The sequence below is a fragment of the Anolis sagrei genome, chromosome X (assembly GCF_037176765.1).
Source record: "Anolis sagrei isolate rAnoSag1 chromosome X, rAnoSag1.mat, whole genome shotgun sequence".
NCBI lineage: Eukaryota > Metazoa > Chordata > Lepidosauria > Squamata > Dactyloidae > Anolis > Anolis sagrei.
In genome coordinates this window covers 5742801-5766235 of record NC_090034.1, presented here as the reverse complement: position 1 = coordinate 5766235, position 23435 = coordinate 5742801, and the positions used below count along the sequence as shown (strand labels likewise).

Sequence of the window (23435 nt, the reverse complement as noted above, 5' to 3'; positions counted from 1 at the left end):
ATCTGCTTGGGTTTGCCTTCCCTTTCCTCCATAAACCGATTGCTTTAATCCTTGTGTACTGAGCTGGATCCAAGCAGTTTGACTTCATCCCAGCGTGTGCACGAAGCCTGCTGGATTTTACCTTTTTTTTGTTTGTTTTAACAGCTCCCTGAACACTATTGCTGTAGGCTGTATTTCAGAGGAAGGAACTGACAAAAACACCTCTGAGTCTTGCTTGGCTGAGAAAACCCAACGAAACAGTCATGGGGTTGTCTTAAATCGACAGAAAGTGCAGACACACAAACATAATTGCATTGTTAGGGTAACTGGAATTGCCCACCAGGACCACACACTCCTGCATTTTAGGACTTCTGTTATATATAGAGAGATGTACATGTGTGTGTATGTGTGTATCATATATATGTGTGTGTATACACACACACACACACTAACTGTACCTCCCACGTGTTGCAGTGGCCAACCTTCCCTCTCTCTTTCTCTCTTTTTCTTTCTTTCTCTCCTTCCTTCCCCCCTTTTCCTTCCCTTCTCCTCTCTCTACTTCCTCCCTCCCTCCCTCCCTTCCTCCCTCCCTCCCTTCCTTCCTTCCTTCCTTCCTTCCTTCCTTCCTTCCTTCCTTTGCTCTTTGGTTCCTTCCTTCCCTCCCTCTCTCCTTCTCTCCTTCTTTTCTTCCTTCCCTCTCTTTTCTTCCTTCTCTTTTTTCTTTCCTTCCTTCCTTCCTTCCTTCCCTACCTCTTTTCTGCGTACCCCTTTTCCCTCCCTGTCTCTCCTTCCTTCCTTCTGTACTTCTTTCCTTCCTTGCTTCTCTGCTTTTTTCCTTCATTCCCTCTTTCCTTTCCTCCTTCCTTCTTTCTCTCTTTCTCTACCTCCTTCTCTCCTCCCTCCCTCCCTTCCCCCTCCCCCTTTTCCCCCTTCTCCTTTCTCTCCTTCCTTCCTTCCATCCTTTGCTCTTTGGTTCCATCCTTTCCTTCTCTCTTTTCTTCCTTCCTTCCCTCCCTCTTTCTCTCCTTCTTTTCTTCATTCCCTCTCTCTTCCTTCCTTCTTGTTTTTCTTTCTCTCCTTCCTTCCTTCTCTACCTCTTTTCTGCATACCCCCCTTTCCCTCCCCCATTCTCTCCTTCCTTCCTTCTCTACCTCTTTCTTTCCTTCCTTGCTTCTCTGCTTTTTTCATTCATTCCCTCTTTCCTTTCCTCCTTCATTCTTCCCCTCTTTCCCTACCTCCTTCCTCCTCCTTCCTTCCTTCCTTCTTCCTTTGTTCTTTGGTTCCATCCTTCCTTCTCTCCTTCCTTCCTTCCTTCCTTCCTTCCTTCCTTTGCTCTTTGGTTCCTTCCCTCCCTCCCTCCCTCTTTCTCTCCTTCTTTCCTTCCTTCCCTCTCTCTTTTCTTCCTCCTTTTTCTTTCTTTCTTTCTTTCTTTCTTTCTTTCTTTACCTCCCTCAATCTCTCCTTCCTTCCTTCTCTACCTCTTTCTTTCTTTCCTTCTTTATTTCTCTGCTTTTTTTCCTTCATTCCCTCTTTCCCTTCCTCCTTCCTTCTTTCTCTCTTTCCCTCCCTCCTTCTCTCCTTCTTTCCTTCCTTCCTTCCTTCCTGCCTGCCTGCCTGTCTTCCTCCTTTCTCTCATTCCTTCCTTCCCTCTAGACATAGGCTAGAAAAGAGTTGGGCTCAAAAGCAGCGCTTGAGAGAGGTACATCAGCATCTGTATTATCATTTAGCTTTGGGGAGAGGGTTAAATCCTTTCTGCTGATTTTTTTTGGGGGGGATTATGGGGGATGGTCACTTGTTGGTCTGTTAAGGGTGTAGTGTCCAAATTTGGTGTCAATTCGTCCAGTGGTTTTTGAATTATGTTAATCCTACAAACATACATACATACATACATACACACACACACACACATATGTATGTATGTATGTCAAATAGAATTGAATTATTTCCCTAGCAGGCTGCATAAAAGACAACAATTCCCCCTTCTGCCTTGGGGATCCCTATCAGCCAATGGCTGGATTATCTTTAATCAGGATTACCGTCTCATAAAATCAGGATTACCCATTTCTCCTCTTTTTGCTAGACGAGTGTCACGATGCCAGGTTCGGGTCACTTGATGTGGCTGCTGTTACAATGAACAGTGACTTGGAATAATGGGCAGCCCAAACCCCAGAAATCATCCCATAACAGCATCAGGATGGTTAGAAAGAAAGGCTTTGCATGAGGGTTGAATGAAAAGTAATGCCTCCACCTTCATAACTCCTCAACAGATGGCAGTACTGGTATGCAGCAGGTACTGGCTTGTTCAGTAGACTCTCCTCTACTCTTCCATTTTGGTGGGAAGCCTTAGCATTGAACAGTTGTGTTGTTAAAGTGCGAAATCATCCCAAAACAGCATCAGGATGGGTAGAAAGAAAGGCTTTGTACGAGGGTTGAATGAAAAGTAATGCCTCCACCTTCATAACTCCTTAACAGATGGCAGTACTGTTATGCAGCAGGTACTGGCTTGTTCAGTAGACTCTCCTCTACAGTTCCATTTTGGCAGGAAGCCTTAGCATTGAACAGTTGTGTTGTTAAAGTGCGAAATCATCCCAAAACCGCATCAGGGTGGGTAGAAAGAAAGGCTTTGTATCTTTCAAGAGGAAATGAATTGTCAGCATCAGGATAGATCGAAAAAAAGGCTTTATATCTTTCAAGAGAAAACAAATTCTGTGATTTCTGTTTGTTGTTGTGTGCCTTTTGTATTCCTGCTGGGATGCAGAGTGTTTTGTCTGGTTGATATCTCACTCTCTCAAGAGGAGGACATGCAAGGAAGCTGAGCTTAGCAACAGTTTGGGAGAGGAAAACATTCAACTGATCCTTTTCCAGACTATCACGTTGCTTCAGCAGTGAAGTCTGCAACTGGGTATGCAGCAGCTATCTAATAATTTATTGTTTTACTTCCTACTCCTTGCATCATGTCCTTTAAGAAAAAGTAATGTTCATCTTTGGTTGTTCATACGGGAAGGAGAAGACAACTAGACTTTGGAGAGCCAGTGTGGTGTATTGGTTTAAGCCAGCCTTTCTCAACCTGGGGGTCGGGACCCTGTGGGGATCGTGAGGGGGTGTCAGAGGGGTCGCCAAAGACCATCAGAAAACACAGCATTTTCTGTTGGTCATGGGGGTTCTGTGTGGGAAGTTTGGCCCAATTCTATCGTTCGGGGGGTTCAGAATGCTCTTTGGTTGTAAATCATGAAAATAAACAAAATCTGGCTACCAGTATTTAAAAAAAAACTCTAAAATCAGGACAGTAAATAAAGAGCAACACTCAAAAAATAGGGGAATTCCAGACAAGGAAAAATCAGGGACAGCTAACGCCTCCCAACAAAGCATTCCCCCCAGGCAGCAACAGCCAGGCTTTTAAGTTGCAAGGCCATTCAATGCTAATCATGTAAATAAATCCAGTAAACCTTGTGAATAAAGAATAGTGCTCCGAAAACAGGGGAATTCCAGACAGGGAACAATCAGGGCCAGCTAACACCTCCCAACAAAGCATCCTCCCAGGCGGCAACAGCCAGGCTTTGAATCTGCAAGGCCATTCAATGCTAATCATGTAAATAAATCCAGTAAACCCAGTGAATAAAGAATAGTGCTCAGAAAACAGGGGAAATCCAGACAGGGAACAATCAGGGCCAGCTAATGCTTCACAACAAAGGATTCCCCCAGGCAGCAACAGCCAGGCTTTGAATCTGCAAGGCCATTCAATGCTAATCATGTAAATAAATCCAGTAAACCCTGTGAATAAAGAATAGTGCTCAGAAAACAGGGGAAATCCAGACAGGGAACAATCAGGGCCAGCTAATGCTTCACAACAAAGGATTCCCCCAGGCAGCAACAGCCAGGCTTTGAATCTGCAAAGCCATTCAATTCTAATCAAGGTCGCCAATTGCAACATTCACACCTGTCTCAAGCAGACAAGAGTTCTTTCCCTCATCCTGGAAATCTCACTTGCCTAGTTTCCAACAGACCTCACAACCTCTGATGATGCCTGCCATAGGTGCAGGCAAAATGTCAGGAGACAATGCTTCTGGAACATGCCCATACAGCCCGGAAAATTCACAGCAACCCAGTGATTCTGGCTATGAAAGCCTTCGATAACATAATAGTGCTTACAGTTTTGGTAAGTTGCTTACAGTTTTGACTGATGATTGAACAGGCCTTGGAGTTGTGATATTCTTTGTCAAGGGGCTTTAGACACCATTGCGTTCCATGTAATATTGGTGTTTGTTCAATTCTCACATTTGCTTGACTTTGTATCTTGCTTTGCAGGTCCTTGGCTGTCGGCAGCAAATCGGGTTACAAGTTCTTCTCCCTCTCTTCCGTGGACAAACTGGAGCAGATCTATGAATGCAGTAAGTCTTCACCCACCTTCATTCTTTTGCAAGGTTACCAGTAGCATACAGTTCACCTGCGTATAACACAAGTTTGTATTACAGTAATTCAGTTATATGTGAAGCATGACAGTCAGGGTGGACTACCTAGATGATACCTAGAAAGGACAACTTTGAAGTCATTTTCCCCCAAACTCCACCAGTGTTCACATTTGGGCATATTGAGTATCTGAGCCAAGTTTGGTCCAAATCCATCATTTTTTGAGACCACAGTGGTTTCTGGATGTAGGTGAACTATAACTCCAAAACCCAAGGTCAATGCTCACCAAACCCTTCCAGTATTTTCAGTTGGTCATGGGAGTCCTGTGTTCCAAGTTTGGTTCAATCCCATTGTTGGTGAAGTTCATAATGCTCTTTGATTGTAGGTGAACTATAAATACCAGCAACTACAACTCCCAAATGTCAAGGTCTACTTTCCCCAAACTCCACCAGTGTTCACATTTGGGCATATTGAGTATCTGTGCCAGATCCATCATTGTTTGAGTCCACAGTGCTCTCTGGATATAAGTCAGTGTTTCTCAACCTGTGGGTTCCCAGGTGTTTTGGCCTACAACTCCCAGAAATCCCGGCCAGTTTACCAGCTGTTAGGATTTCTGGGAGTTGAAGGTCAAAACATCTGGGTACCCACAGGTTGAGAACCACTGATGTAGGTGAACTACAACTCCAAGGTCAATGCCCACCAAACCGTTCCAGTATTTTCTGTTAGTCACAGGAGTTCTGTGTGCCAAGTTTGGTTCAAAACCATCAATGGAGTTCAGAGTACTCTTTGATTGTAGGTGAACTATAAAGCCCAGCACCTACAACTCCCAAATGTCAAGGTCTGTTTTCCCCAAACTCCACGAGAATTCACATTTGGGCATATTGAGTACTCATGCCAAGTTTGGTCCTGATCCCTCATTGTTTGGGTCCACAGTGCTCTCTGGATGTAGGTGAACTACCACTTCAAAATTCTAGGTCAATGCTCAACAAACCCTTCCAGTATTTTCAATTGATCATGGGAGTTCTGTATACCAAGTTTGGTTCAAATCCATCGTTGATGGAGTTCAGAGTACTCTTTGATTGTAGGTGAACTATAAATCCCGGCAACTACAACTCCCAAATGTCAAGGTCTGTTTTCCCCAAAATCCACACCAGTGTTCCTATTTGGGCATATTGAGTATTCATGCCAAGTTTGGTCTAGATCCATCATTGTTTGAGTCCACAGTGCTCTCTGGATGTAGGTGAACTACAACTCCAAAATTCAAGGTCAGTGATCACTATAAATCCCAGCAACTACAACTCCCAAATGACAAAATCAATCTCTCCCCAACCTCAGCAGTATTCAGATTTGGGCATATTGAGTATTTGTGCCAAATTTGGTCCAGTGAATGAAGATACATCCTGCATCTCTGATATTTACATTATGATTCACAACAGTAGCAAAATTACAGTTGTGAAGTAGCAACGTAAATAATGTTATGGTTGGGGGTCAGCACACCATGAGGAACTGCATTAATGGGCCGTGGCATTTGGAAGGTTGAGATACACTGGCCTAACGACTGTTAGGAATGGTGGGAGTTGGAATCCAAAACACCTCAAAGGAGTGTTTATTTCAGGTGAGAAAATTAAGATTCCCTATTACATATGAAAATCGTTATATGCAAAGGATCCTGGAGTGTATCTCTCAAGTAATAAGCGAATGCGAATCCTCACTACCTCTGAGGATGCTTGCCATAGATGCAGGTGAAACGTCAGGAGAGAATGCCTCTAGACCATGGCCATATAGCACGAAAAAACCTACAACAACCCAGTGATTCCGGCCATGAAAGCCTTCGACAATACAATAAGCGAATGGGCTGTGAATTGATTATTCCTGAGAGAAGCCCAGGCACTCTTCTTGTTACTCGCTCTTGATGTAGTGATATTGATCGCCGCACACTTTCTTCCATCTGCAGTGAAGTAGATAAAGGCAGAGAGCCATTCCTTCGCCCTGGGTCCCACTCTGCTGCATTTCGCATTTACATTGACCGTCTCATTAGTTCTTTAAGGCAAGCAGGGAAATAGGGAGAGGAGAAAGTGACCTAAAATGGCAGCGGCTCGTCCCTGCAAAGACCCAAGAGAAATGGTGCTAGTAAACAATCAGGTTGGTTGAGGAGTTCTGAGATTTAGGGCATAAGGTTTAGCTAGACTAGTATTGCCATCTAAGTTTATGAAATTATTTATTTGTTTGTTTGTTTACAGTATTTATATTCCACCCTTCTCGCCCCGCAGGGGACTCAAGGCGGATTTCAGTGTACATGGCAAACATTCAATGCCATAGACACACAACACATATAGACAGACACACAGAGGCTATTTAACATTCCAGCTTCATGAGGGTATGCTCAAATTCCAGCCACCGGGAAACTGTCGCTTCACTGTCCACTGCTGTCGCTGATAGAGTACTTCCTCATTCTTTCGCACATTGCTGGAGATTTTTATGGTGTCATAAATTAGTTAAACTAGCCTCCCCGCATAGGAAGTACCTAAATTTCCTATTTCACAGACACAACTGTCTCTCGGGCTGCGAAGGTCGACAGCAAGCTAAACAAATGGTTGTGAGCTTACTCTGATCCATGCTGGTTTCAAACTGCGGTGTAGTAACAGTGAGGTTGCGGACCATATTTTAACTGGATTGTTGTAGGTTTTTTGGGCTGTATGGCCATATTCTAGAAGCATTCTCTCCTGACGTTTCACCTGCATCTATGGCAGGCATCCTCAGAGGTTGTGAGGCCTCACCATCTCCGAGGATGCCTGCAGAGAATGCTTCTTGAACATGGCCATAAAGCCCAAAATACCTACAACAACCCAGTGATTCCGGCCCATTAAAGCCTTCGACAATACATATTTTAGTTCTTGGGACCACTGGTCCCAAGGCCTGTATGGCCATGTTCTAGAAGCATTCTCTCCTGACGTTTCACCTGCATCTATGGCAGGCATCCTCAGAGGTTGTGAGGCCTCACCATCTCCGAGGATGCCTGCAGAGAATGCTTCTTGAACATGGCCATAAAGCCCAAAAAACCTACAACAACCCAGTGATTCCGGCCCGTTAAAGCCTTCGACAATACATATTTTAGTTCTTGGGACAACTGGTGGTCCACAGACCTCAAGTTGGGAACCACTGTGATAGACACACAAACACACCTTGACATAGCTAGATAGATAGATAGATTCTTATTAACTAGCCGTCCCCTGCCACGCGTTGCTGTGGCCCACATGGGGATTCTGTGTGAGAGGTTTGGCCCAATTCTATCGTTGGTGGGGTTCAGAATGCTCTGTGATTGTAGGTGAACTATAACTCCCAGCAACTACAACTCCCAAATGTCAAGATTCTATTTTCCCCAAACTCCACCAGTGTTCACATTTGGACATATTGAATATTCTTGTAGAGTTTGGTCCAGATCCATCACTGTTTGAGTCCACAGTGATCTCTGGATGTAGGTGAACTACAACTCCAAAACCAAAGGACACTGCCCACCAAACCCTTCCAGTATTTTCTGTTGGTCATGGGAGAACTGTGTACCAAGTTTGGTTCAATTCCTTCGTTGGTGGGGTTCAGAATGTTCTTTGATTGTAGGTGAACTATAAATCCCAGCAACTACAACCCCCAAATGTCAAGATTCTATTTTCCCCAAACTCCACCAGTGTTCACATTTGGACATATTGAATATTCTTGTAGAGTTTGGTCCAGATCCATCATTGTTTGAGTCCACAGTGATCTCTGGATGTAGGTGAACTACAACTCCAAAACCAAAGGACACTGCCCACCAAACCCTTCCAGTATTTTCTGTTGGTCATGGGAGAACTGTGCGCCAAGTTTGGTTCAATTCTATCATTGGTGGGATTCAGAATGTTCTTTGATTGTAGGTGAACTATAAATCCCAGCAACTACAACTCCCAAATGACCAAATCATTTTTTTTTTGAGTGAAGGACATACATCGGGTTGTTAGGTGTCTTGTGTCCAAATTTGGTGTCAATTCGTCCAGTGGTTTTTGAGTTCTGTTAATCCCACAAACGAGAGTGGATTTGGGAATTGGCTGCTGTATCTTGCTTGATAAGAGCAAAAAAACCCAAACCAAAACATAACAATATCCCGAATCCGAGCTGGTAAAGGTGTTTATTTCTTGGTTGTTTTCTTCCTTGACAAATATTGACTTTTGCACTGCTTGATACCTAAGAGTTATACTAATGGGTCTGGCCAGGAGCTCTCAGTGGCAACTTGAAATCTGTTTCTGGGCTTAGAAGCTTTTTATAAGCAGCGTTTGTATTTACAGCTCTCAAGACCTTGAGTAAAGCTGGGCGCCTTCCTGTTCTGTTGTCTTCTCCCACTTAGAAGCTTTGTAATAGGAAATTATATTTACGGCCAACTCTCCCATGAAATGCCAATTGATCGAGCCACCAGGAAGAATGAATCTTTTGTCAATCCGTGGCATAGCAAACCCTCTTCCTTTCTGGCCAGTTCAGAATAGTCTCTTGCATGAACCCAGGTTTCTCTCTCTTTAAATATAAGGTATAAGTATTCCTTGGTTGCCAAAATCTCTGCCAGAGAGGCACCTTTTTTTACAAAGGATGTTTACGGCTTGCCCTCCTTGCTCGTTGTTTACCTGGAAGTCTTTTTAGAAGTAAAGGAGGGCTAGAGAAAAACAGGCTTTCATTGTGTCTGCAATAAACAAATATGGAGTTGGGAAAATATCAGTTTGCTGTGAGTTTGCCGGGCTGTATGGACATGCTCCAGAAGCATTCTCTCCTGACATTTTGCCCACATCTATGACAGGCATCCTCAGAGGTTGTGAGGTCTGTGGAATGATGCCCAGGGTGGGAGAAAGAATCATAGAATCATAGAATCAAAGAGTTGGAAGAGACCTCATGGGCCATCCAGTCCAACCCCCTGCCAAGAAGCAGGAATGTTGCATTCAAATCACCCCTGACAGATGGCCATCCAGCCTCTGTTTAAAAGCTTCCAAAGAAGGAGCCTCCACCACACTCCGGGGCAGAGAGTTCCACTGCTGAACGGCTCTCACAGTCAGGAAGTTCTTCCTCGTGTTCAGATGGAATTTCCTCTCTTGTAGAATTCTTGTCTGTTAGAGGCAAGTGTGAATGTTGCAGTTAGCCACATTGATTAGTATTGAATGGCCTTGCAGCTTCAAAGCCTGGCTGTTTGCTGCCCGTGAGAATTTATTTATTTATTTACTTCACTTATACCCCACCTTTCTCCCCCTCAGGGGACTTAAGGTTGTTTACAACTCCAGTACAATTCAATACCAGTAAAATCAACAGTAAAAACAATAACATACCCCTGCCATTAAAACAGTTTATAATTAATCAATAAACATATTAAAACAGTAAACAGTCTAAAAACATATAAAGAGCATCGTTCTGAGGGCGAGCCCTCCCAAGGCCCCTGCTTTCCAGCTGATCTGACCAGCTGCAGGGAGTTCCCCAGTTCCTGGATGCCCCGTTGGGCCAACTCGCCAGACCTCAAATGATGGTTGCCACCATTGATCACAATATTTTTAATATACCAAACATACCATGTTTGTATGAAAATGTGACTCTATTTCCTGTGCAGGTCAATGACCGAAATAAATGATTTGATTTGATTTGATTTGACACAATAGCTGGTCGGCTGGAATGCCCCTGAGGACTCGCCAGCCACATGGAATCACAACAAATCTACATAATCCACTCAAGTTCCATTGTTTCTCTGTCGTCCCACCTCCCTCTCTCCTGATTGACCAGGGGGCCAAGGCGGCAGGAGCTCACCAAGCCTCCTCCCAGCTGTAGAGCTCCAGCCAATCATCACCGAGCCGGCTGAGGGGCGGGGAGTGGGAAATTCAAATATGACAGCTCTGTTTATGTATAAAAAGGCTTTATTTTGTGTACAATGTATGCTTGCTCGTCGAATTATCGCAGCTTTGCATCCTTTCCAGCTGGATCACAATAAAAACAACTCGGTGGCGCTTCCTTCAACTTTGGTGAGATTCATTTGGGAACCTAGGGAAATTTTTAACTTGTGGCTTCATCTTTCTTTTGCTCACCAAAGTAGCGGATCCTCCTTTGTGGGTCTGTAGGGTCTCTCCCTCCTGGGTGAGACCTTCCTAAATCCGTGCTCGACTTCAGTTCTATTCATCCTTGTTCATAATCCGTATTCAAACCGTGTCGAAGCCCATAGTCACGTATTCTTCAAATACTTGTGTCTAAGGCCATGTCTTTAAGTTCTTTCTAAAAACTAAAAGGCATGAGGCCTTCCTGATTTCACTGGGGATGGAGTTCCACAGCCGAGAGGCCACCACTGAGAAGGCTCTGTTTCTCGTCCCCACCAATCTTGTTTGCAAAGAGGGTGGGACTGAGAGTGGAGTCTTCCTAGACGATCTTTTAGTAGGCTCATATGAGGAGATAGGTTCGTAGGGAAGTTGGATCAGAACCATTTAGGGCTTTATAGGCCAAGACCAGCACTTTAAATTGGGCTCAGTAGCAAATTGGCAGCCAGTAGAGCTGACACAACAGGGGAGTTGTGTGATTTCTGTACCCCACACCTGTTAAAAATCTGGCTTCCGCCCATTGGATTAACTGAAACTTTTCGGGTGTCTTGAAAGGCAACACACGTAGAGAGTGTTGCAGTAGTCTATGAGAGACGTAGCAAGAGCATAGACCACCGTGGAATCATTTGTTGGGAGGTGTTAGTTGGCCCTGATTATTTCTTGTCTGGAATTCCCATGTTTTTTGAGTGTTGCTCTTTATTTACTGTCCTGATTTTAGAGTTTTTTTTTAATATTGGTAGCCAGATTTTGTTCATTTTCATGATTTCCTCTTTGTTGCAATTGTCTACATCAGTGATTCTCAACCTTCCTAATGCCATGACCCCTTAATACTGTCCCTCATGTTATGGTGACCCCTAACCATAGTACTGTTTTCGTTGCTACTTCATAACAGCCATTTTACTACTGTTATAAATCATAATGTAGATATCTGATATGTAGGATGCATTTTCATTCACTGGACCAAACTGGGCACAAATACCCAATACATCCAAATGTGAATGCTAGTGGGGTTGGGGGAGGATTGATTTTGTAATTTGGGATTGTAGTTACTGGGATTTATAGTTCACTTATAATCAAAGAGCATTCTGAACTCCACCAGCGATTGATTTGAACCAAACTTGGCTCCCATGACCAATGGAAAACACTGAAAGGGTTTGATGGGCATTGACCTTGAGTTTGGAGTTGTAGTTCACCTATATCCAGGGAGCACTGTGGACTCATGCAATGGTGGATCTAGACCAAACTTGGCACAAATACTCAATATGCCCAAATGTGAACACTGGTGTAGTCTGGGGAAAATAGACCTTGACATTTGGGAGTTGTAGTTGCTGGGATTTATAGTTCATTACAATCAAATAACATTCTGAACTCCACCAACGATAAAATTGGCTCAAACTTTCCACATGGAATCCCCATGACCATCGGAAAATACTGTGTTTTCTTATGGTCTTTGGCGACCCCTCTGACACCCCCTCAGGGGTCCCGACCCCCAGGTTGAGAAACACTGGTCTACATGCTTATGGATTTCAGTGGCGTTTCTGTGATGCCTGACATGCTGATTGTGAGAGAGGGTTGTTTTTTCTGTACTCTATCACTTGTTTCTTTCTTCCTTTCCCCTGCAGCGGACACGGAAGATGTGTGCATCGTGGAGAGGCTTTTTTCCAGTAGCTTGGTGGCCATTGTGAGCCTCAAAGCCCCCCGCAAGCTCAAAGTCTGCCACTTCAAGAAGGGAACGGAGATCTGCAACTACAGTTATTCCAACACAATCTTGGCAGTCAAACTTAACAGGCAGGTGAGCAAGCACGCTTTCTGGGTTGCTTTTGCAGGTCTTTTCCTTGCAACCATTTTGGCGACTGGTGGGAAGTGTAAGGAGACACATGCAAGCAGGTGACCCTTTTAAACAACAGAAGATCCGTTTTCTGGACCAAATAACAGTTGATGGGACTGAATTCTCCTCAAATGATATAATTCTCATGTGGAGAAAGGCAGCAATATGCTTGACGTGTTCTCTAGGAATTTGCCAAGTCCTCCAGCATTGCTCTATGGCAATTTATCATAAAATTTCCTAGCAAATTCTCAAAGAGAACATTTTTTTTTCTCCTGATGTGTAAATGAAACGGTGGATATGGGTTCCCTGGAAACAAGGGTCTTTTTATACTTTGTGTTTCCATAAGGCAGTTCTGTAGCCTTATTGAATTTTGTCTGTGTTTTTTTCTTCTTTTGTTTACTTTGTCTTGTTTTCTTCCTCCAGAGATTAATAGTATGCTTAGAAGAGTCTCTGTACATCCACAACATACGGGATATGAAGGTGTTGCATACCATCAGGGAGACGCCCCCCAACCCTGCAGGTATTTATTTTCTCACCCAGAAGGGACTCAGAGCGGCTTACTATATATGTCCCCTGCCAGGCGTTGCTGTGGCCCAGTCTGGTGATCTGGAAAATAAAGTAATGAGAAAGTGTTGGTTTCTAATATATGTAATTCCTTTATGCTTGCGAGTAAACAGTATTTCTTGTTGTTTCTTTGTCAGTGTTGATGTGGAGAGTGTCTGGTTTGCCTACTCTGGAATATGCAACATATCATAGTCCTTCTTTAAGGGTCTCTTTCAAATCTATGATACTATATCTGTGTGTGTGTGTGTGAGAATCATATCTATGTATATTTATGACTGGATATCTCTCTGTCAGGAGGGCTCTGATTACATTTTCTTGCCCTGGGGAAGAGAGTTGGACTGGATGGCCTTAAGTATTTTCTGTTGGTCATGGGGGTTCTGTGTGGGAAGTTTGCCCCATTTCTGTCGTTTGTGGGTTTCAGAGTGCTCTTTAATTGTAGTGAACTATAAATCCCAGCAACTACAACTCCCAAATGTCAAGGTCTTTTTCCTCCAAACTCCATCTGTGTTTATATTTGGGCATATGGAATATTTGTGCCAAGTTTGGTCCAGATCCATCATTGTTTGAGTCCACAGTGCTCTCTGGATGTAGGTGAACTACAACTCCCAAACTCAAGGTCAATGCCCACCAAACCCTTCCAATGTGTTCTGTTGGTCATGGAAGTCCTGTATGCCATGTTTGGTTCAATTCCATCATTGGTGGAGTTCAGAATGCTCTTTGATTGTAGGTGAACTATAAATCCCAGCAACTACAACTCCCAAATGCCAAGGTCTATTTCCCTTAAACTCCATCTGTGTTCATATTTGTGCCGAGTTTGGTCCAGATCCATCATTGTTTGAGTCCACAGTGCTCTCTGGATGTGGGTGAACTACAATTCCCAAACTCAAAGTCATTGTCCACCAAACCCTTCCAGTTTTTTCTGTTGGTCATGGGAGCCATGTGTGCTAAGTTTGGCCCAATTCCATCATTTGTGGAATTCAGAATGCTCTTTGATTGTAGGTAAACTATAAATCCCAGCAATGACAATTCCCAAATGACAAAACCAATTTTTTTGAGTGGAGGACATAAATTGGACTGTTAGGTGTCTTGTGTCCAAATGTGGTGTCAATTCCGCACAAACGAACATTACATTTTTATTTATATAGATATACTGTACTATGCTAATAATATAATATATTGTATGTATGTGTGTGTGTGTGTGTGTGTGTGTGTGTGTATGTGTGTGTGTATATATACATATATATATATACACACACACACAATATATTATATTATTAGCAAAGTACAATATCAGTATTATATATTACTATATTGTACTATACCATTATATTGTAATATTATTAGTAATATTACATGTAATATAAAATATATAATTATAATATCATATTATTATTATTAGTACTAGCTGTCCCCTGCCAGGCGTTGCTGTGGCCCAGTCTGGTGATCTGGAAAATAAAGTAATGAGAAAATGTTGGTTTCTAATATATGTAATTGTTTTTTGCGTGTGGTAAACAGTATTTCTTGTTGTTTCTTTGCCAGTGTTGATGTGGAGATTGTCTGGTTTGTCTACTCTGGAACATGGAGCTTATCATTGTCGTTCTTTCTATATATCTGTCATGTGCATATGTGTGTGTGTGTTTGTGAATCATATATATCTGTCTATTTCTATGCCTGGATGGCTCTTTGTCAGGAGGGCTTTGATTATGTTTTCTTGACTTGGTGAAGGGAGTTGGTCCAACCTGGGAGAGGGTCACAAAGACCACCAAAAACATAGCATTTTCTGTTGATCATGGGGGTTCTGTTTAGGAAGTTTGGCCCAATTCCTTTCCTCTCCTTCCCCTTTCCTAGGTTTGTGTGCCCTGTCCATCAACAATGACAACTGCTACCTGGCCTACCCGGGAAGTGCAACAATCGGGGAGGTGCAGGTCTTTGACACCATCAACCTGGTGAGAGTCTGCAGCCTTTGTACAGGTGTTTCCCTCCCCCACCCCCTCCTTGGGTTTTTGCCACACTGAATGATGGCCCTGTGTGCTTCGAATATTGCAGAGAGCTGCTAACATGATCCCGGCCCACGACAGTCCCTTGGCCGCCTTGGCCTTCGATGCAAGCGGCACCAAACTAGCCACAGCGTCAGAAAAGGTGAGCACATGATCTATTTTGAACAATCAGAAACACCCAGAGGGTGTTCTTGGGTTGAGTGTTACTGCGAACAGTAACTACAGTCCTGCCTCAAAAAGGATAACTTTTTGAGGCAGGACTGTAGTTACTAGGCTTGGGCGATCAAGAAAAAAATTGGTTCTAAACTCGTTTCGTTTCTAGGGTGCGCTAGCGTTTCGAAATTCTGAGGACTTCCGAAATTTAAGATTTCAAAATTTCGAAATTTCCGAAATTTCGAATCAATTCGTTAATGGCGGACGCGATTGCGCAATATGCTAAAAAAACCTCCAAATGGGACTGGGGGAACTTCTGAAGCTTCCCTCTCCCTCTGTTGTTGACTGTTGGGTGTGATAAAACTAACAACAACTATATTATATATTATATTATATTATATTATATTATATTATATTATATTATATTATAGTTATATTATATTATATATTATTATAATAATATAATATATATAATACAATATAATAATTTATTATATTATATTATATATATTATATTATTATAATATTATTATATTATATTATTGTATATTATATTATTATTATATATTATATTATATATTATATATTATACTATAATATATTATATTATAATATATTATATATATTATATTATAATATACAATTATAATATAATATAATAATATAGTAATATAATATATAATATAATATTATAATATACAATACTATAATATAATAGTATTATAATAATATACTATAATATATAATATATATTATATTATTATAATATTATTATATAATGTATTATATTATAATTGTATATTATATTATTATATTATATATTATATTATATACTAGCTGTACCTGGCAACGCATTGCTGTGGCATAGAGTGAAGGTATGAAAAATAAAGTAATGAGAAATTTTGGGTTAATTACGAAATAATTACGAAAAGATTACAAAATTGGAAAAAAATGTTTCGATTCTTAATGACTCCTCACACTATTCCTGCATGGCTCAATATTGGACCATAAGCTAATTTAAATACGATTCAATAACGAATTACGAAATTAACGAACTGGATTTCCCAAGCCTAATAGTTACTGTTTGCAGTAACACTCTAGTTCTATCTCCACAAGAAATCAGGTTGCTGTCTGACACTTCTCCTGTCAGTTAATCAGCCCCTGTCTGACACAGACACCTCTCCCTGAAAACCCAGTTCAAAAAACTTCTTCACCTACCAACTCCAGTTTTCAACTCTCACAAAAGCTGAAATTTTTCCCTCCTAAGCCATGGCTCCCCCCCCCCCCCCCCCCCCACACACTTGCTCTAGCCAATATTAGGCGACCTCAAACCCCTTCCTTCTAACTATCTTCACTCAAGATGCTTCTTTCCTGGCTTACACTCTCAAATGGGGGATTGCCATACTGTTATCCAGGCTTCCTTTCATAGAATCATAGAATCAAAGAGTTGGAAGAGACCTCATGGGCCATCCGGTCCAACCCCATTCTGCCAAGAAGCAGGAATATTGCATTCAGATCACCCCTGACAGATGGCCATCCAGCCCCTGTTTAAAAGCTTCCAAAGAAGGAGCCTCTACCACACTCCGGGGCAGAGAGTTCCACTGCTCAACAGCTCTTACAGTCAGGAAGTTCTTCCTCATGTTCAGATGGAATTTCCTCTCTTGTAGTTTGAAGCCATTACTCCCTTGCATTCTAGTCTCCAAGGAAGCAGAAAACAAGCTTGCTCCCTCCTCCCTGTGGCTTCCTCTCACATATTTATACATGGCTATCATATCCCCTCTCAGCCTTCTCTTCTTCAGGCTAAACATGCCCAGCTCCTTAAGCCGCTCCTCATAGGGCTTGTTCTCCAGGTAAGATTCTCTTGAATCTTACCTTTCCGGCCTACTAGGTAAGATTCACTACAGCCTCCCTCTCTAACCCTCCCCAGCAAGCAGTCAGCTGATTCCCTCCCTCCCTCCTTGACATCCCAAATTCCTAATAAAATATGGACTTATGGGTTGTTATCATGAAGTAAGGTGGTACAAAGTGTTATTGCATGAAGATATAAGGTTAAGGGTACAAGGTGCCAAGATTTTTAAAGCAGTTAGCCATAGAATGAAAGGGTGTCAATATTTAGATCTTAAGTGTACTGGGACTTAACACTCAACAACCAAATTCTGTCCCAACTATTTTCCTGCACATACTGTGGCTGTATTCTGCAAAGACCTCTTGGATTGCTTAGGACAGAAGCATCAACCCTGTGGCCCTCCAGATGTTTGGGCCTCCAACTCTCAGAAATGTTAGTGAAAACTACCCTAAAATATACCCTAAAGGTAAAGGTAAAGGTAGTCCCCTGACATTAAGTCCAGTCATGTCTGACTCTGGGGTGTGGTGCTCATCTCCATTTCTAAGCCGAAGAGCCAGCGTTGTCCGTAGACACCACCAATGTCATGTGGACGGCATGACTGCATGGAGCGCTGTTACCTTCCCGCCTACCTATTGATCTACTCACATTTGCATGTTTTCGAACTGCTAGGTTGGCAGAAGCTAGAGCTGACAGCGGAAGCTCACGTTGCTCCCCGGAATCGAACCTGCGTCCTTTCGATCAACAAGCTCAGCAGCTCAGTGCTTTAACCCACTGCGCCACTGGGGGTTCCAAAATATACCCTACAACTACCTAAAATATAAACTTCCATAAAATATGTTTCTTTCTCCCAACAGGGGACAGTGATCCGGGTCTTTTCCATTCCAGAGGGGCAGAAACTCTTTGAATTCCGGAGGGGAGTGAAGAGGTGAGGTACAATGTTTGTGTGGTAGATTGTCCCTCTCCTTGAATATGTGTGTGTAACAATGGGAAATTATTACAGCTTCCAGGGAACGGTAGCAGTGTTTGCTTATGAAAGGCAAAAAGAACAGTGCCATGGTGTGACAGTACATCGACTGGAGCCAATAAAAGTGTCACAAAGTGGGAAAACGCACTGTATTCTATATATGAAATTATTGAACGTTTCTTTTGAGCAAATTACAATTCCCTCACTTATCGCGGGGGTTACATTACAGGACCACCCGCGATAAATGAAAACCGCAAAGTAGGGATGCCCTCGCCTTCTTTACCTTCCTCTTCCTCCTCCTCGTTGCCGCCTGGGCCTCTTGCAGACTTGCCAGTGAGGCGGAGCCGAAGGAGGCAGTGGCACGACCCCTCACAAATTGTGTATCGACCCCTCTAGGGGTTGCGACCCCAAGGTTGAGAACCGCTGTTCTAAACAATATACAGTTGGGCATTTCCACACAGCTCTTTAGTACACTTCCCTCCAAGCCACACTACAGAGTTATAGCAGTTTGGAACCCCTTGAACTACCATCACTCCATTCCAGTGTTTCTCAACCTGGGGGTCAGGACCCCTGGAGGGGGTGTCAGAGGGGTCGCTGAAGACCATCAGAAAATGCAGTATTTTCTGTTGGTCATGGGGTTTCTGTGTGGGAAGTTTGGCCCAATTTTATTGTTATTGGGGTTCAGAATGCTCTTTGATTGTAGGTGAACTATAAATCACAGCAACTACAGCTCCCAAACGTCAAGGTCTATTTTGCCCAAACTCCGCCAGTGTTCACATTTGGGCATATTGAGTATTTCTGCCAAGTTTGGTCCTGGTCCATCATTGTTTGAGTCCACAGTGCTCTCTTGATGTAGGTGAACTACAACTCCAAAACTCAAGGTCAATGCCCACCAAACCATTACAGTTTTTTTTCCTGTTGGTCATTGAAGTTCTGAGTGCTACGTTTGGTTCAATTCCATTGTTGGTAGAGTTCAGAATGTTTTTGATTGTAGGTGAACTATAAATCCCAACAACTTCAGCTCCCAAATGACAAAATCAATCTCCCCAACCCCACCAGTATTCAAATTTGGATGTATCGGGTATTTGTGCCAAATTTGGTCCAGTGAATGAAAATTCATCCCACATATCAGATATTTACATTACGATTGATAACAGAAGCAAAATTACAGTTATGAAGTAGCAACGAAAATAACGTTATGTTTTGGCGGGTCACCACAACATAAAGAACTGTATTAAGGGGTCATGGCATTGGGAAGGTTGAGAAACACTACTCTATTCCATGGAATGCATTGTACCCCTGGATGAAGAAGCTAATGGGCTTCTAAAGCTAGCAAATTGTGTTCTGCACCTTTTAGTTAGCCACTATTCTCTTGTACGTAGAGTACCATTTTGCTCTTTGGGGTTATATCATTTTTGAGATCAAGCAGGCCACTTCTTGACAGTGAATGGAAAGGGATGGAAGATGCCTGGGCCCCAAAACAGGGCCAAAACATGACATCTATATATATAAATCTGTAAGGGGCGTCCAACGGGACAGCAAAACTAAAAAAAAACCAACGAAAATTAACCAAAATTCCCATGCACATACCTAAACCCACAAAGTACAAACAAATTGAATCAAAATAAAAAAACAACACAACAACACACTCACAAAAGGACAAAACAACTGAGCATGCGCAATGGCGCAAAGACCCCGGTGCGTGCACATGGCCAAATGGCCAACGCACCCTCCGCACCTCCCTCCCCCCTCCGCCGAAGCCCCGCCCACACCCACCGACGTCCCGCTCCTGCACTCCTCCTCCTCCTCCCACCCCCCTCTGCCAAAGCCCCGGCCACACCCATCGACGCCCCGCCCCTGCACTCCTCCTCCTCCTCCTCCCACCCCCCTCTGCCAAAGCCCCGCCCACACCCATCGACGCCCCGCCCCTGCACTCCTCCTCCTCCTCCCACCCCCCTCTGCCAAAGCCCCGGCCACACCCATCGACGCCCCGCCCCTGCACTCCTCCTCCTCCTCCTCCCACCCCCCTCTGCCAAAGCCCCGCCCACACCCATCGACGCCCCGCCCCTGCACTCCTCCTCCTCCTCCCACCCCCCTCTGCCAAAGCCCCGCCCACACCGATCGACGCCCCGCCCCTGCACTCATCCTCCTCCTCCTCCCACCCCCCTCTGCCAAAGCCCCGGCCACACCCATCGACGCCCCGCCCCTGCACTCATCCTCCTCCTCCTCCCACCCCCCTCTGCCAAAGCCCCGGCCACACCCATCGACGCCCCGCCCCTGCACTCCTCCTCCTCCTCCTCCCACCCCCCTCTGCCAAAGCCCCGCCCACACCCATCGACGCCCCGCCCCTGCACTCCTCCTCCTCCTCCCACCCCCCTCTGCCAAAGCCCCGGCCACACCCATCGACGCCCCGCCCCTGCACTCATCCTCCTCCTCCTCCCACCCCCCTCTGCCAAAGCCCCGGCCACACCCATCGACGCCCCGCCCCTGCACTCCTCCTCCTCCTCCTCCCACCCCCCTCTGCCAAAGCCCCGCCCACACCCATCGACGCCCCGCCCCTGCACTCCTCCTCCTCCTCCCACCCCCCTCTGCCAAAGCCCCGGCCACACCCATCGACGCCCCGCCCCTGCACTCCTCCTCCTCCTCCTCCCACCCCCCTCTGCCAAAGCCCCGCCCACACCCATCGACGCCCCGCCCCTGCACTCCTCCTCCTCCTCCCACCCCCCTCTGCCAAAGCCCCGCCCACACCGATCGACGCCCCGCCCCTGCACTCATCCTCCTCCTCCTCCCACCCCCCTCTGCCAAAGCCCCGGCCACACCCATCGACGCCCCGCCCCTGCACTCATCCTCCTCCTCCTCCCACCCCCCTCTGCCAAAGCCCCGGCCACACCCATCGACGCCCCGCCCCTGCACTCCTCCTCCTCCTCCTCCCACCCCCCTCTGCCAAAGCCCCGCCCACACCCATCGACGCCCCGCCCCTGCACTCCTCCTCCTCCTCCCACCCCCCTCTGCCAAAGCCCCGGCCACACCCATCGACGCCCCGCCCCTGCACTCATCCTCCTCCTCCTCCCACCCCCCTCTGCCAAAGCCCCGGCCACACCCATCGACGCCCCGCCCCTGCACTCCTCCTCCTCCTCCTCCCACCCCCCTCTGCCAAAGCCCCGCCCACACCCATCGACGCCCCGCCCCTGCACTCCTCCTCCTCCTCCCACCCCCCTCTGCCAAAGCCCCGCCCACACCCATCGACGCCCCGCCCCTGCACTCATCCTCCTCCTCCTCCCACCCCCCTCTGCCAAAGCCCCGCCCACACCCATCGACGCCCCGCCCCTGCACTCCTACTCCTCCCACCCCCCTCTTCCAAAGCCCTGCCCACACCCACCGACGTCCCGCCCCTGCACTCCTCCTCCTCCCACCCCCCTCTGCCAAAGCCCCGCCCACACCCATCGACGCCCCGCTCCTGCACTCCTCCTCCTCCTCCTCCCACCCCCCTCTGCCAAAGCCCCGCCCACACCCATCGACGCCCTGCCCTGCACTCCTCCTCCTCCTCCTCCCACCCCCTTCTGCCAAAGCCCCGCCCACACCCATTGACACCCCGCCCCTGCACTCCTCCTCCTCCCACCCCCTCTGCCGAAGCCCCGCCCACACCCACCGACGCCCTGCCCTACACTCCTCCTCCTCCTCCTCCCACCCCCTTCTGCCAAAGCCCCGCCCACACCCATTGACACCCCGCCCCTGCACTCCTCCTCCTCCTCCCACCCCCTCTGCCGAAGCCCTGCCCACACCCACCGACGCCCTGCCCTACACTCCTCCTCCTCCTCCACCCACCCCCTCTGCCGAAGCCCCGCCCACACCCACCGACGCCCTGCCCTACACTCCTCCTCCACCCACCCCCCTCTGCCGAAGCCCCGCCCACACCCACCGACGCCCTGCCCTACACTCCTCCTTCTCCACCCACCCCCCTCTGCCGAAGCCCCGCCCACACCCACCGACGCCCTGCCCTACACTCCTCCTTCTCCACCCACCCCCCTCTGCCGAAGCCCCGCCCACACCCACCGACGCCCTGCCCTACACTCCTCCTCCTCCACCCACCCCCTCTGCCAAAGCCCCGCCCACACCCACCGACGCCCTGCCCTACACTCCTCCTCCACCCACCCCCCTCTGCCGAAGCCCCGCCCACACCCACCGACGCCCTGCCCTACACTCCTCCTTCTCCACCCACCCCCCTCTGCCGAAGCCCCGCCCACACCCACCGACGCCCTGCCCTACACTCCTCCTCCTCCACCCACCCCCCTCTGCCAAAGCCCCGCCCACACCCACCGACGCCCTGCCCTACACTCCTCCTCCACCCACCCCCCTCTGCCGAAGCCCCGCCCACACCCACCGACGCCCTGCCCTACACTCCTCCTTCTCCACCCACCCCCCTCTGCCGAAGCCCCGCCCACACCCACCGACGCCCTGCCCTACACTCCTCCTTCTCCACCCACCCCCCTCTGCCGAAGCCCCGCCCACACCCACCGACGCCCTGCCCTACACTCCTCCTCCTCCACCCACCCCCTCTGCCAAAGCCCCGCCCACACCCACCGACGCCCTGCCCTACACTCCTCCTCCACCCACCCCCCTCTGCCGAAGCCCCGCCCACACCCACCGACGCCCTGCCCTACACTCCTCCTTCTCCACCCACCCCCCTCTGCCGAAGCCCCGCCCACACCCACCGACGCCCTGCCCTACACTCCTCCTCCTCCACCCACCCCCTCTGCCAAAGCCCCGCCCACACCCACCGACGCCCTGCCCTACACTCCTCCTCCACCCACCCCCCTCTGCCGAAGCCCCGCCCACACCCACCGACGCCCTGCCCTACACTCCTCCTTCTCCACCCACCCCCCTCTGCCGAAGCCCCGCCCACACCCACCGACGCCCTGCCCTACACTCCTCCTCCTCCACCCACCCCCTCTGCCAAAGCCCCGCCCACACCCACCGACGCCCTGCCCTACACTCCTCCTCCACCCACCCCCCTCTGCCGAAGCCCCGCCCACACCCACCGACGCCCTGCCCTACACTCCTCCTTCTCCACCCACCCCCCTCTGCCGAAGCCCCGCCCACACCTACCGACGCCCTGCCCTACACTCCTCCTCCTCCACCCACCCCCCTCTGCCAAAGCCCCGCCCACACCCACCGACGCCCTGCCCTACACTCCTCCTCCTCCACCACCCACCCCCTCTGCCGAAGCCCCACCCACACCCACTGACGCCCCGCCCCTGCACTCCTCCTCCTCCTCCCATCCCCCTCTGCCAAAGCCCCGCCCACACCCACCGACGCCCTGCCCTACACTCCTCCTCCACCACCCACCCCCTCTGCCGAAGCCCCGCCCACACCCACTGACGCCCCGCCCCTGCACTCCTCCTACTCCTCCCATCCCCCTCTGCCAAAGCCCCGCCCACACCCACCGACGCCCTGTCCTACACTCCTCCTCCACCACCCACCCCCTCTGCCGAAGCCCCGCCCACACCCACTGACGCCCCGCCCCTGCACTCCTCCTCCTCCCATCCCCCTCTGCCAAAGCCCCGCCCACACCCACCGACGCCCTGTCCTACACTCCTCCTCCACCACCCACCCCCTC

General features: G+C 47.5%; 1 protein-coding gene across 1 annotated transcript in view; it reads left to right on the top strand.

Annotated features, from left to right (window-relative positions):
- Positions 1–23435, top strand: part of LOC132781570 (WD repeat domain phosphoinositide-interacting protein 2) — a 68365-nt gene that overhangs the window by 27752 nt on the left and 17178 nt on the right. The window contains exons 2-7 of the mRNA XM_067473322.1: positions 4285–4367; positions 12089–12258; positions 12718–12814; positions 14707–14804; positions 14905–14997; positions 17709–17779. Of these exons, the coding sequence (XP_067329423.1) occupies positions 4285–4367; positions 12089–12258; positions 12718–12814; positions 14707–14804; positions 14905–14997; positions 17709–17779 (612 nt within the window). The remainder of the gene's footprint in view (positions 1–4284; positions 4368–12088; positions 12259–12717; positions 12815–14706; positions 14805–14904; positions 14998–17708; positions 17780–23435) is intronic.